Source organism: Limulus polyphemus, unplaced genomic scaffold (assembly GCF_000517525.1).
Source record: "Limulus polyphemus unplaced genomic scaffold, Limulus_polyphemus-2.1.2 Scaffold728, whole genome shotgun sequence".
Lineage (NCBI taxonomy): Eukaryota > Metazoa > Arthropoda > Merostomata > Xiphosura > Limulidae > Limulus > Limulus polyphemus.
The window spans coordinates 220,893-233,976 of NW_013666338.1; the positions used below are offsets into that span (position 1 = coordinate 220,893).

At 28.8% G+C, this 13,084-nt stretch overlaps 1 protein-coding gene across 1 annotated transcript in view; it reads left to right on the forward strand.

Moving 5' to 3' along the window:
• The first annotated feature begins 610 nt into the window (after positions 1-610).
• Positions 611-13,084, forward strand: part of LOC106460206 (ruvB-like 1) — a 31,220-nt gene continuing 18,746 nt past the window's right edge. Inside the window, exons 1-4 of the mRNA XM_013919889.2 lie at positions 611-899; positions 3,280-3,366; positions 3,994-4,126; positions 5,813-5,896. Of these exons, the coding sequence (XP_013775343.1) occupies positions 759-899; positions 3,280-3,366; positions 3,994-4,126; positions 5,813-5,896 (445 nt within the window). The 5' untranslated portion in view covers positions 611-758. The remainder of the gene's footprint in view (positions 900-3,279; positions 3,367-3,993; positions 4,127-5,812; positions 5,897-13,084) is intronic.

Sequence of the window (13,084 nt, forward strand, 5' to 3'; positions counted from 1 at the left end):
TGTCTTGTTTTGTATTTGAGTAGTACTCCTTAACTCACATTATAATCCATTATTTTAGACCACCCAGTGGCTCAGAATTAAACATGAAATATTATAATGCTAATTATTGAAGTTCGATACCCGCAGATGGACCATTTGTAATTTATTTAGTGTATTTCTCATGGTTAAATTTAGCTTTAAACGTCATTTTAATAGGAAGTTTTGTAGCTAAACGATGGATAGTTTTGCAGTCATAATATAATTTATTATCGTTAAATGCCCTTCAGTGGCACAGAGGTATATCTGCGGACTTTCAACTCTAGAAACCGGGTTTCGATACCCGTAGTGGGCAGTGCACAGATAGCCCGTTTTGTAGTTTTGTGCTTAATTAGAAACAAACAAACAACCAACCTATCGTGAAATATTAAACACCAAATTAAAATATAATATTCTTTACAGTTTTATTTTAAATTGTAATAAAAGTTTAGATAAACGACCTTTACACTTCAGATGAAAATATTTTTGTTTTTTTATTACTACCAACGTTTCGCTTTCACAGCTTCTTCAGGGTTAATGCATACAAACTGTTTGATATTGAAGTACACGTTAATTTTTTAATTATTAATAACGCGAAAGGTGTCGCGCTTGTCTGTGAGAAGTGTTCTGAAACTTGAGTTAGTCACACAAGCAAGTATAGTTGATTAACGCATTGTTATAGAAACGAAACGTACCGGCGGTAATTGGTTTTTGTTTACGATAAAATATTTCTAATTTAAAGGATGAAAATAGAAGAAGTCAGAAGTACTACAAAAGCACAAAGAATAGCAGCTCACAGCCATGTAAAAGGCCTTGGGCTTGACGAAAGTGGAATCGCAATTCAAGTAGCGGCAGGACTTGTTGGACAGGAGCAAGCACGTGAAGTAGGCCTATTTTCATTTTATTTATAATAATATCATTAAGGTTAGTAGCCTATACTGTACTGTTGGCTTCTCGAGGTTATACCAACTAAAACAAATTATAAAATATAATCATTAAATTAAAAATATTTCGTAAGCCAGCGCTTATTTAACTTTTTTTTTTTTGTTATCAAACCTTTCCTTAACTCCTTTAAGTTAAATTGTTAAAATCTTTTGCCAGGAGAAAACAATTTCACATATTTTCACTTGTACGTGTATAACAGGTATCATCTTGTTAGTAATACCTATCTAGTTACCTGTAAAATAATAATATAACTTTTTTCGACTTAAATTCAACATTTCTGTAAATACAACTCAAAATCCTATTTGTCTTAGTACTAGTAATAATAATGCTACCAGTATAATCTAAGTATTTTCAAAAGGTGGACATTTTTTCTTCAGGGACAAACAGGAAATATCCTTATAACACAAAGTGTGAGATAAAAAGTTTGAGTGATGTCATATAGGCCACTATGGAAATACAGAAGTGTTATGAGTAGCTTTCAGTGTATTAAGTGTACCCCATTTCTGGTGGAATCTTACCAAAAACAGGAACATAATGTTTAAAGAAGTTAGAGATGTATTGTTTTTAAAAAGTAAAATGGACAAGAGAAACTACACTGAGTATTTATAAAGTAAAAAAAAAGGTTAGTTAAAAATTAAATGTTAAACAGATATAATTAAAAAGGTAACATGGAAAATTATCATAGCTAAATAATATGTATTAGAAAGATTAGGGATAAAAAGTGATAATTCACACTGCATGGACAAAAAACTTTTATTTTTATGATAGAGAACAAACTGATGATTGGACATGACTGATTCAGGATCTTGATTTATTCTACAAGGTTGAATAGTATTTAGAGTTGCAATACAAAGGGGTTCTATTATTTGTTTATTGGCTTTAGTTTTGAAATCAGTTTCTATATGGGTAAGAGTCGCATGCAGTGTGAATTCTCAATAAATATTTTATTTTGGATTATAAATAATAAATCTTAAATGGTTTGCTGGGAAAGCATATAATTTGTAAGTTTAATGTAAAAATCAAAACTGAAAATGTATTACCATTTAATATATTTGCACATAATCAATATGGCACTGCTCAGTAATACTAATATAGTATCCTACAAGTCATGCAGGCTTCTTTGAAAGAAATCAGAGCAAATTGAGAATGCAACTAGAAGATAATTTAAGTTCAAATAAATACAAATCAATAACTTTGGGCTGAAATTAGTATTCCATGTATTTTCTGGAACTCGTATTGGCAAAAGTGTTATGAAGTAAAAATTCTGTGATTTGTTGAGAGTGCAACAATGATAGTTTGTATGCCTTATTATAATAAAAATATTTATGATCACCAACACAAAATATTAGTGTACTAGAGTTATTAAAATATTTTGATCATATTACTAATAAACATTTATTTTTAATTTTATTAATCTAAACAATGATTCAGTATAAAGGTTAATGAAATCAGATGTTGTTTTTATTTTTGTGTTATAATTTTTATTTTTTACTTCCTTTCAGTTGAAATATAGATGTTAATAAGCAGATTAATGCAGTTTGCCATATGTTTAAAATGCTCTTCAGTATAATTAAGACCAACCCTTAGATTGTGAGAGTATGTAGAATTAATTATTATTGTAAGCTATATTTTCAATGTTGTAATTTAATTGTTTGCTTGGGGGGCCTGATAATGTTGATGTTGTAATCTAGAAATTGTATGGAATTTTTACAAATGGGAGTGTATTATAAACACTAGTGATCAGTGTAGGACGACTCAATGAGAATATATTGTGTCTGTTAAGTTGCTTTATTAGCAAGGATATTTTGTAAGTAAGTTTATATGTAAATTAGCATATCATTAGTCTTGAAATTTCTGCTCAATTGTTGTTGGGAACTTAGGCTTACAACTTGTGTTAAAGTGAACATAGCCTGTATCAAACTTTGTAGAAGAAACAAACTTCTAGTTCTTCATTATCAAAATAGAAATTTTTCATAATTAAATACTTTATTTGTTACTGTACAATGTAAAAATATTAATAGTGGTAACTGAAAACAGATTGCAGACTTGTTAATAAACCATACATTGTAGCTTTTTATCTCGTGATAATGTTTTCATTGTGCTTTTTCTTAAAAAAATATTGTTCAATTCCTATTGATTAGAAGTTGATTGTGGAATTTTTCTAAATTTGAAATTTAAAATACTGGAAGACTTCTGAATATCTTTGAACTTGGCACTGTAAATGCTAGCTTTTGCTTTGTTTTCATGACTTATCATTTCAGAAGTCTTTCATAATTGGTTACTCAGTTACTGTTAATTTCTATTTTTCTCTGTTTTTAGGCTGCTGGAATTGTGGTTGAACTGATTAAAACAAAAAAAATGTCAGGCCGTGCTGTTCTTTTGGCTGGACCACCTGGCACAGGAAAAGTAAAAATATTTATATCATGATTTTTTTATTATCACTAAACATTTGAATTTACATGTGTTAGTATGTGTTTTGTTTGTTTTCTCATGCTTTATTTGGAGTAGCCTTAAGAAATTCCTCAGTTAAACAGTATACTGTACATATATGAACTGTTAGAATTCTTTTGCACATAATTAGCAAATTAGTAAGTATAATGTAGGCTTAACTTGCACAAAGTCTGCTTGCATTTGTTAAAACAATGACTCGTTTTAGTGATTCATTTACATAGAAGTTTCCAACATTAGTTATGAAGAGGCTGAGCAGAAATTAAAACAATATCCTTGAAAACAGTTTAATTATATGAGGAGTTTACAGAAAATTAACATTGTACTTTTGTCTTCAGACATTTCATAGTTTTTATTTAAATATTATTTTTCAGTTACTGGATATTGTTTTACTTTAGTACATACTTGTATGCCATTGCTTCATGAAAGAAGAAAATATCACACCTCTCATGCATTAAGGTCATAAACTGGAAATATCAAGCATATTAGTCTTAAACAGGAAAATATCAGATTTGAAGTTTAAAGTAATTAACATATTACCTGAATAATAGTCTTATAAAATACTCCTTATGTTTTTAATTATAGACAGCTGTAGCCCTTGCAATAGCACAAGAACTTGGTAACAAAGTCCCATTCTGTCCAATGGTAGGCAGTGAAGTGTACTCATCAGAGGTGAAAAAAACAGAGGTACTAATGGAAAACTTTAGACGAGCTATTGGTAAGTGTCTGAATAAAGATTCAATGCCATCACTTCTAATATATTATTATCTTTCTAGATCTTGAAACTTGATGTTAAAGAACATTTAGTTTTTGGGCATGTCTCTTCCTGATTTTCATTGCTACTGGAAATGATACAGCTGACTTAAGATGGGTTACCTAAATAGAAAAAAATAAACATCCATAATTTCAGTAGTATAAACAAAAAATCTATTCTTATATATCAAAAGTTTTATGAGATAAGTTTAACTAAAAGAAGCTTGAAATTTTACTATTTTTACAAATTTAATTTTTGCTCATTATATGAATTTTCCTCTTGTATGAAATAGCTCATTCAGTATTACGTTTTTTTTTTTAATTTATACAAAATTAAATGATTTGTATAAGTTGTACATGTTTCTGCTCTGTCATTGAGAATGTCTATAAGTTAAGCAATGTCAACATTTGTAGATTGAGTTATATTTGTATTGTACTGTTCTTTATGCCTTAGTTAACACATGATTGTAAACTATCATTATGATAGTTATGATATTATGTTGCTCAGTTCTTTTATTTGTTTTTTATGGTTTTAATCAGAATAATTTTTGTTTCGTTCATGCGTTAGATATTTTGTGCTAAGTCTGTAACTTTTCAAGGCTCACATTTGTTTTTAAACTTAGCTATATTTTTCCATGAATAACATTTTCATCCCAATTGTTAGTGACATATCAACTTTTTTATAGGGCAATATGATTACTTGGTTAACCAATTATGGTTCTATTCAAGGATGTAGTTGGTTCAAATTTTTCTAATCACTGCTTGAAGCTGTTTCCAACATGAAATTATTACTCTTGCTGTAAAACTTGTGTATACTATGTTTATAAACTCTCTTAAGTCTTTACAAACTGTACTTGCTTGAACCAGGTTTCCTGATTATTGATCAATCACAGACAATGTATCAGTTTTTCATTTTCACAAGTCATGTGTGGTTGATCAGTTGTCAAGTGTACACTTACAAGTGCTAGTAATGGACTAGTGAAGGTTAGAATTAGGTGATTTACAGCACATAAGGAAATACATAAACAGAGCACGTACAAGTATTTGCTTCCTGTCTGATTCTAATCACGTGAGCTGAGATAGTAATCTAAGGATTCTTTAAATAATCTATCTGTCTTTTATTGCAAAATTGAATAAACAAACCTAAACACAAAGGAAGTTAATTAATCCTGTGATCTGTGTCAGCTCCACAATGTGACATTGACAATTCTTAAACTTCACAGACTGAAGTCAAACCATTTAATCTATTTTGAATCAGTCTAAGCTTGACAAATAGTTACTTAGAGAAATTACAAACCGTGACAATCTTACTTTTTTATGTAGTAATATTGTTATAATATTAACCATGTTCATCACTTAAATATAAACATTTGAATGATTGAACATCTACATCTTTAATCACTTCAGTTATGCATGCCAGACCTGTTAGATTTTGATACCTCATCACCAAGCTGATAGATTCTGAATTGATCTCATTAAAGTAGTTAAGTGAGAATTTTGTGGTAAAAAAAAAATCACATTTTAATTTGCAAGTTTTTTTTTTAATGTCATCAAGCAGAATTTTACAAAATTAAAATTTTCAACATTAGCAATGTATAGAATAAGCAGTTTTTTTAAACTTATTTGGTTTATATTTTGATGATTTCCAAAGGCTTGAGAATAAAAGAAACTAAGGAAGTTTATGAAGGGGAAGTTACGGAATTAACACCATGTGAAACAGAAAATCCTATGGGAGGTAGGTCAAACATTTTAAAATAAAGTGATGCAATCATATAAGAAATATTTATCTGTAGTTTTTTTTTTGTCTTTATCATAAATAAAGTTTTTCAAGCAATGATTTGATGTGAACTGAGAAAGAAATTACTTAACCTGAAAGTGAATGTCTTAGATGTATCAGAATAGTTCGATTAAGTAAGTTTCATGTTGTGGTTAATGATTTATTCAGCTTAGTGCAGCAGCCTTAACTTAAATATCTGAGTGTGTTGATCCAATATTATTGTAGAACTTTCCAACAAAGTTTTGTATTTTATTAAAAATATATTTGCCTAGTTTTATTGTATTTAAAATCACTACGTTCAATAAAACTAACTTTTTTTTACCATACCAAAATTATAAGCAAGCCAACTTTTTAAAAATGTTTTAATTAGAACGTTTTATTTAACCATTTCCATGCCTGGGTGTCTGTGTGTTGTTGACATCCCTTCTCACAGTAGACATACTTAACCAAATTACATTAAACTTACAACAAACTTCTCAACTAGTAATTAATTTCTACTTAAAAATTGTATAATTTGATTTACCTTTATATTTTTTTATGTTGTGATATTTCCAAAATTTGGCTCATAAATACTTTTAAAAAGACATTAAAAATACTTTCTTTCATCTTAAATTTGTTTTTGTTGTTGATCAGAATATTACAATTTATATATACAATCAGTTCAATTTGATTGATATTCAGTTACATATTTCTTTTGGTATTTCATTTTCCTGATTGCAGTAGTTACACCTTCTGGTTATAAATCATAAAAAAATATACAGTGAAAACTGACAAAGATTTAGCTTTGACCTACATATATGACCTGATCCATCAGAACAGTATCAGGTCAGGCTAGATAGCAGTTTTCTTGGTCTAGAGATCAATTTACATTTAACAAAGATAGATTATTTTCAATAAATAAGAAGTTCTATTTCCTATGTACATTGTTTGAATACAATGGTATAGGTATACTTGCTATGTTGCAACATTTTATAATGCGAATTTAGAGTTCTGCGATTTATTTTTAGCATTACAAGTGCTATAATGAGCTACATGATTTGGCATTATGCAGATTTTAAATACAAAACAGATATAAAAAATATAAAAAGAAGTGAAACAAATATGCAATTACCAATCCTGTGAGAAGTTTTATGTAGACAAAACTGGAAGAAGCAGTCATATAAGTATTTGCTGACCAGTTTTTTCCTGGCAGGAGACAACGTCAGACTGATGAGGATGCATGAATTTGTCGAAACTAATTTCTCTGATTTTAGACTTCTGACAGTTTGTTCTGTTTGCTGTGGTTTTTTTCACTAATTTCTACACACGATATTATATTATTTGTCTTCAAATTAAACGTCTTGCTGGTAATATTTGTTTCTTTACATTGATACAAATCAATATATGTTGTAAAAGTGGTTTATACCATTAATAAAATTGACTTTAAGTGGAAAATAATTTTACAAGAAATGCATCCCTGACTTGTAACATTGTTCCTATGGGAAAAACTGCATATTATAACTCAGGTTTGTATAATGTGCCATTTTTTAGGAATGCATTCCACGTGTTATAGTAGGTATACCTGTATTCAATAAGTAACTATTAGTCATCTGAATATTTTGCCATCAGATAAGGTACTCTGTAAACCTAACTTAGCTTAACTAATGTGTTGGCATTTAAGAAAATTTACATTTCTGGAATGAAAATAATGTCTAAAGAAACTATGAAATAATTCTTAGTATTTCTTTTTTTCCTAAGTCTTCTAACTTTCCACTAAATTCCATTATTTTTGTCTGTATGACCTATTTCTTATCAGTCATGGAACCACAAATTATTACTCAAGCCACTTTATTAATTATAGATTTATGTAAATAGCTTATAATCTGCTCTGCCCAATGTTATTTTAACTTTGTCTGTAGCTATTTTGAAAGCTGAGTTTCATTAGTAGTTATTCATGCACTTGCTTAAAAGTCATAAAAGGGTGAAAACCAAGAGGCTGTACTAATAACAGTTAGAGAAAGAGAAGGAAGATCATGTGAGAAACAAAGGATTGATGTTTATCTTCCAAAGGGATGATATTTTAAAAGCAAATATGAAGCTATGCTTTGGGATGGGAAGAAAAAGTCTAAGAAATAAAATTATTAGTGCATTGATTATAGATGAGTCTCCTCCAAACTGAGGACAAACATGAGCTTAAACTTTCCTTTTTTTCTTTGTGAATGACATAAATTAAATAACATGATGAAACATCAGTAGTAAAAACTGTTGAAATAGAATAAAACTTACTATTTTACTTAATTTTTGAAGCTTGTTACGCATTTGTGCAAGCAATATGAAGGTGCTGGAAAGTCTGAAATGGGAGATATGTAATCAGTTTTAAACCCATTTGATGTTAATTTATATATATATATATATATATTTACATTTATCATAGGTAATTTTCTATGTCCATTCAAGCAGTTACTTAAGCTGATAAGGCTTAATATAAATATAGTTTAACGATCAGTTGTCATGTTGGCGAAACAAAACTTGATACTGTTGAGTGCAAAACATCTAACTAAGACTACCTCATCATGTTACACAAAGAACTTATATTCTTATGTTTCAACATAGTAACTCAAATAAAGTATAAAATGATAAAGCTAGCTTTTTACAAACTTTAAAAAAATCATGACTGTAATTGTAGTAAAAGTTGTTTGCAAGGGCTTTTTCTTATAACAACGTATCACCAAGATATACTTTTATCACTTTTTCCCAATCTCTACTTGATTCTCTGCTGAACTGGAAGCCATATTGACTTAAACAGTTGAAAAGAACAGAGACAAAGTTTTCACTAGCCTGTGACTTCTCAAAGCTGAGATAGATGCACTTACATTACACTATGACAGTCTGAGTTTGAGAAACATTGATTGGCTAAAAATTGATAAATGTAGAGTTGTATTGAAGTTACAAGGTTCTGATTGGCTCTATTTTGTTCAAAACTATATAGATTTTTCCCATAGGGGACTACAAGTGCTATAATATTAACAGAAAAATCAAAAATTAATGTTTTCATACAGAGCATGCTGAAATCAATCCACAATCATAACTAATGATTTTGTAACATCTTTATGTATAAAATGAAAGAGCTGAAAATTTAAAATGTATGGAAGAATAAGTAGAAATTTATTACAATAATTCATTTAATTTGATGGTGCAGTTTGTTCCCTGGAGCAGGGTGGACTCAACCAAGCACCATAGAATTGACTCAAGTGTGAAGAGTTTGTAGATAATAATTTGGACTGCTAAAACAGATAGTGTTAGCTCAGAATTCAGACTTTAGTCTGTAGATTACCAGAGTAGGTAAAAGCTTGTTAACACATTCACTGCCACTGGACATGTATGTGCATCCAAGTGTATGTTAGCCAGTGTGTCAATTAAATCATTGAGGCAAATGCATTTTATTGGAGCAGGCATTCGTTAGCAGTCAGATCTGCCATGACAGCACATGGGGGAGGATTTTCTCTCCTAGAAATTTTTCTTGGTTATATATTTTATTTTATGTATATTTTCTGGTTGGCTTTTATAAAATGGATAATAAGAGTGTTCCTTCTGAGCCCTTTTAAGAAACAAATAATGACTAAAAAATTAGTTTAACAAAAACATTTTTCATTTTATTTGCTATTTTATACTTGATGTTCATCAGAAAATATCATTAATGAATGTAATATTATTATAACTATAATTTACTCTTCTTGCACATTCAATAAATACCCCAAAACCATGATTATATATATATATATATATATATATGTATATAAAATAGATGAAGCACATGTATGTCATGATACAGATTTTAGATGAATAGGCATATATGCCTATAAATATTCTTATTTGATATTATTCTGCATTATTAAAATGCTCTTAATGAAAAAAACAACAATTGCTTGTGGAATAGGTGTTGATCTCTGAGGTAGCAATGAATAAATTAAACTATTCAAAATAGTAGCAAATTTGTTGCACAATGATGGGGTTTTTTCAGTATCTTATCATACCTTGTCTTTGAATATTTATACAACAATGTAAGTAACAGTGTAACAAAAATTAAACAGTTAACTATGGTGTAGGTCAGTTCAGAGTTTATGTTAAGTCGCATGTTCATGTTATGAAAGGTTAAATTGAAAAGTACTTGTGGCAATGATCAGACCATCCAGTGAATCTGAAAAATGTTATTGTTGATATCACTCCACAACTTATCAGTAAGCCTTTGTTTATACTAATGAATTATTAATTAGAAGAATTAACCCTATCACTACAATAGGTCAAAATGCAAAATACCCATGTCACAACCTTTTACAGAGTTACTTTCAAAATTTAATTAAACTAATTTATTATCACTGTATATAAATACACTTGTCATCAAAACGTAGTTAGTAGATCAAGTTTTAATATTATATAAGTTTGAAGTTCCTAATTTTATAAGGAAATATTTTTAAAAAGTCCTATTTCTTCCCTATTATTAGAATTGACAATTGTTCTCTAGGTCTTCCTCCTCCTCTAATTTATTTATTACCCCTCTAAGAAGTATTAAGTTTATCATAAATTACTTATAATAATGTGGATATTACTAAGGCAAAGTATATTTTTATAGCTTTCATTATTTATTTATGGAGTCATAAACTAGAAAATCAAACCCACTTACTATGCCCATCTGTTGCATCTTTCTCATATTGCCAATATTTCTGTGACATTTTATACTATCATTTATAAACAATAGAAAGTTTTAATGTATCAAGTAACATATTATTTTGCATTGTGTTCAATACAGAGTATTGTCTCTTTCATCTTTAGTTTGAAAGTTTCTGTTTTGGTGTTGAGATCAAGAAGCTTTGAAAGTAATTTTGTGGCTCTTATACAGTAGGTAGAAAAACCAATTAAATTATAATTATAGAACTATGTTTGTTTTGTATGTGTTGTTATTCTGTGTTCTTAAGTGCATTATTTAAGTAAATAAAAATTATTTGGTGTACTAGTACCATCATTATAAAAAATATAGGATTAAATTTCATTGGCAGCCAACAGCAAAAACAAAGTCTAAGTTAAGTACAATATTTCTTGTTTTTCATGTATATTTTTATAAAAGTAACTAAAATATAAAAATTAGGAACTTATTAGGTTAAATAAGGTTAGGTAAGATAATGAATAATAATAATTCTTCACCAGGTATGCTCGCAAGTATCTTGTGTGTTATGTCATTCAATGCCCTAATTTGAGCTACATGTTCACTGAGTGATTTACAACTTCTGTGGCAGGATTATTAGTTAAACATGTTTCAAAGGGCAATTAAACAATGAAATTAAGTATAAACAGATGTAGACTATTAAAAGCTTTAAGTTATTTAGGATAAACAGATGTAGTTTCCTTTTACAATATGCAGTCATTCTAGAAAGAAAAAACAGTAATTTAGATTTATTTCATATTTTTTATGGTGCATACAAGGTCAGTCAAATTACTCAGTATAGAGTTAGGGTAGAGAAAATAACAAATGAAATATAAAGATTTTGTGAAAACAACGTTGGGTATTAATTAAGGGATTTTAAAGGTTGTGCAAATGAAATTTGAAAATTGTGAGATAAAGAAAAGTATTTTTAATTTTAACATAAAAAATCATGTTACGTGGAACATTCAATACTTTGACTCCATATATTCACAAACAAATCTTTAGTAGTAAACATACTTAAATAAAAGATCTGTCTTTTTGTGTACCAAAGACTTGTAATGTTTACTAAAAGCTTACTAACTTTTGGGAAACATATAAAAAGTTATTGTATGGAAACTTATGATTACTTTGTGTTACAAAATCGGTCACATATCAAAAGTTATTGTATGGAAACTTATGATTACTTTGTGTTACAAATCGGTCACATATCAAAAGTTATTGTATGGAAACTTATGATTACTTTGTGTTACAAAATCGGTCACATATCAAAAGTTATTGTATGGAAACTTATGATTACTTTGTGTTACAAAATCGGTCACATATCAAAAGTTATTGTATGGAAACTTATGATTACTTTGTGTTACAAAATCGGTCATATATTAAAAGTTATTGTATGGAAACTTATGATTACCTTGTGTTACAAGGTCGTTCACATCAGATGACCTCGTATGGAAAGAGTTAACCTGTTTTTTTATGAAATTTCATGAACTTGGAGACTCCTGTGTTTCAATGTAATACTTTCAAATTGAGCACTATTTTATAAGAGTTCCCATTGTCTATGAACTTGTACATTTTTAACAAAATCTTTACAGATCTCTATCTTTTTTTGAGTGGGTGAGTATATAATTTGTGTAGATTATATTACACAAGTCTAATGGATGATATCTTAATGTACCAACCTGAATACATTGATGTAGAATATTAGCAAGTAATAACAAAATCCTTCACTGAAGGTTACACGAAGAAACTTCAATGATCTTTACTAATAGTATGAATTGACTAAAGTTAATTTATTTTTATGATTTGACTATTGTAATGGTATATAATATTTCATCTCTTTTTTCCAAGTCATTCTGTCTTTACAATCTTTCTAGGTGATGAACAGGATATTAATAATGAAGTGTGTGGACTTTTGAATTACATAAGATGAGGATGGGAATTCCTAGCCTGTTACATGCAAATTTCTAGTTTTTCAGACTTTTTTTTTTTGACAAATACACTAAGCTGGATGTACATCCTTATGATTTAGTAGAAACCTACATGTATGCCTCTATAATGTAAGCAAAAGGCAGCATATCTTTATATTTTATATTGTGGATTCTTAAACTCTATAGCTGTGTTTGTGAGCACCATGATGTACACTTGTGTTTGTGTAAAATGGAATTACCCTTGATCCAAAGTGTTTAGAATTGCATTGAATATTTCATTATTGAAAATGTGAAACATAACCCAATTTCATTTTAAAGTATAGAATGCAAGCAATTTTCATTCATTTATGTACAATAGTCATTGTTCCAAATTTAGCAGTTACACCTTTTAAAATTGTAGTTATTTTCTATGGTAAAATTGTTTAGTTACATTGTCTAGCCTGTTATGTATATCCATCTAAATATTGCGCATGCCAAATAACGTAGTTCCTGTCACCGTACTGTCAGAATTTGAAATATAATCTTTTCTGCTAGTTGTCA